This window comes from Pediculus humanus, genomic scaffold, assembly GCF_000006295.1.
Source record: "Pediculus humanus corporis 1103172107554 genomic scaffold, whole genome shotgun sequence".
NCBI classification, from domain to species: domain Eukaryota; kingdom Metazoa; phylum Arthropoda; class Insecta; order Psocodea; family Pediculidae; genus Pediculus; species Pediculus humanus.
Window position 1 is genome coordinate 2,148 of NW_002987169.1, and position 1,435 is coordinate 3,582.

General features: G+C 22.9%; 1 protein-coding gene across 1 annotated transcript in view; it reads left to right on the top strand.

The window, feature by feature from the left end:
• Window positions 1-1,163: 1,163 nt before the first annotated feature.
• Window positions 1,164-1,435, top strand: part of Phum_PHUM203310 (sulfate transporter, putative) — a gene marked incomplete at both ends in the record, with an annotated part of 4,299 nt that continues 4,027 nt past the window's right edge. Inside the window, one exon of the mRNA XM_002425433.1 lies at window positions 1,164-1,215. Coding sequence (XP_002425478.1) covers window positions 1,164-1,215 — 52 coding nt within the window. The remainder of the gene's footprint in view (window positions 1,216-1,435) is intronic.

The window sequence follows — 1,435 nt, forward strand, 5'->3', positions numbered from 1 at the left end:
GAAATTTTCAAATGACGTACTCATCACGTGGAATTATTTTTTCCTTCTTTTTCTTCTTTTATTAAAATACGACGACAGTGTGTGTGTGCGTGTGCGTGCACGTGCGTAAGTTAAAAAATTTTAAATTTAAAATTAAAAAAAATTTTTTTTTTTACTTATCGATTCAACCGATTCAGAGTTTTTTTTTTCTAAGGTAAAATATTAACAAGGTCGCAAATTTTTTTTTATAATGCCACCATCATCATCATCATCATCATTATTATTATTATTATTATAACAAGTAAATGAATTCAACGCGTGTATTGATTGTGCGTTGTTTGCATTTTATAAAACGTAAAATTCCTGACGTTTGTTAAATTTCGATTATTTTTAACGGTTGAGTTTTCCCTTAGGTGAACAAACAAACCTTTCGCGATTGATTTAGTTAAAAAAAAATTTTTTTTTTTTTTTAGTGTGTTTACTTTTAAAACTAAATAATAAAATTTTGACGTGTAAAAAGAAAATAAGATAATAATAAAAAAAAAACTCACCAGAATAAGATCAATGACACGACATTAAAGGTAAAAAAAAAAAAAAAAAAAAAAGTGTGCGATAAGTTTGCTCTAATTTTCAATAATGTCAGGTTCATTAACGTTTTTCTTTCTTTTTCCTTTTCTTTCTTTTTTTCTTTTTCTATTTTCAAAAACGGCGGATGGCTTCGTTCAAAAAGGATTATTTTATTTTTAAGATTATTACGTCACCTAAAACATTTTTTAAAAAAAAAATTTTAGTTTTTTAAATTTAAAACAAATTCCAAGCTAAAAAAAAAAAAAAAAAAAAAAAAAAAAAAGAAAAAAATGCGTTTAATTAATTGATTAATAAATGCATGCGTTTTTTTATAATTTGCCCTTCGTATTATTATTATTATTATTAATATTATTATTATTATTACTATCTTCTTGAATTCTTATTATTAATAACCAAAAAAAAAAAAAAATTTTTTTTTGTTTTTTAGATGAAAAAAAAAAAATTGTGCGTGAAATATGTTAAATAAAATTAAGTGATTATTTTTATTTATTTATTTTTTATTATTATCATTATTATTTAAATAAATAAACAAATTAGTAGCAGTAGTAGTAGTAGTAGTAGTACAAGTAGTAGTAAGTTGAAAAGGAAAAAAGAAAATGGCTGAAAATGAAATCGAAACGGCTGGATTTTTAGAAAAGGATGGAAGAGGTAAGAAAACGTAAAAATTTTTTAAATTTACCTAAAAATGAGAAAAACGTAAAAAAAATACGAAAAGAGAGAGAGAGAGAAAGAAAGCGAGAGAAAGAGTGAGAGAGAGAGATTGTTACAAGATGACTTATTTAATTAATAATATTTATTATCCGCCATTTTTTTTTTAATACTGTCATTAAGAAATTTTAATTAATAATAAACACACACACACGTGTCT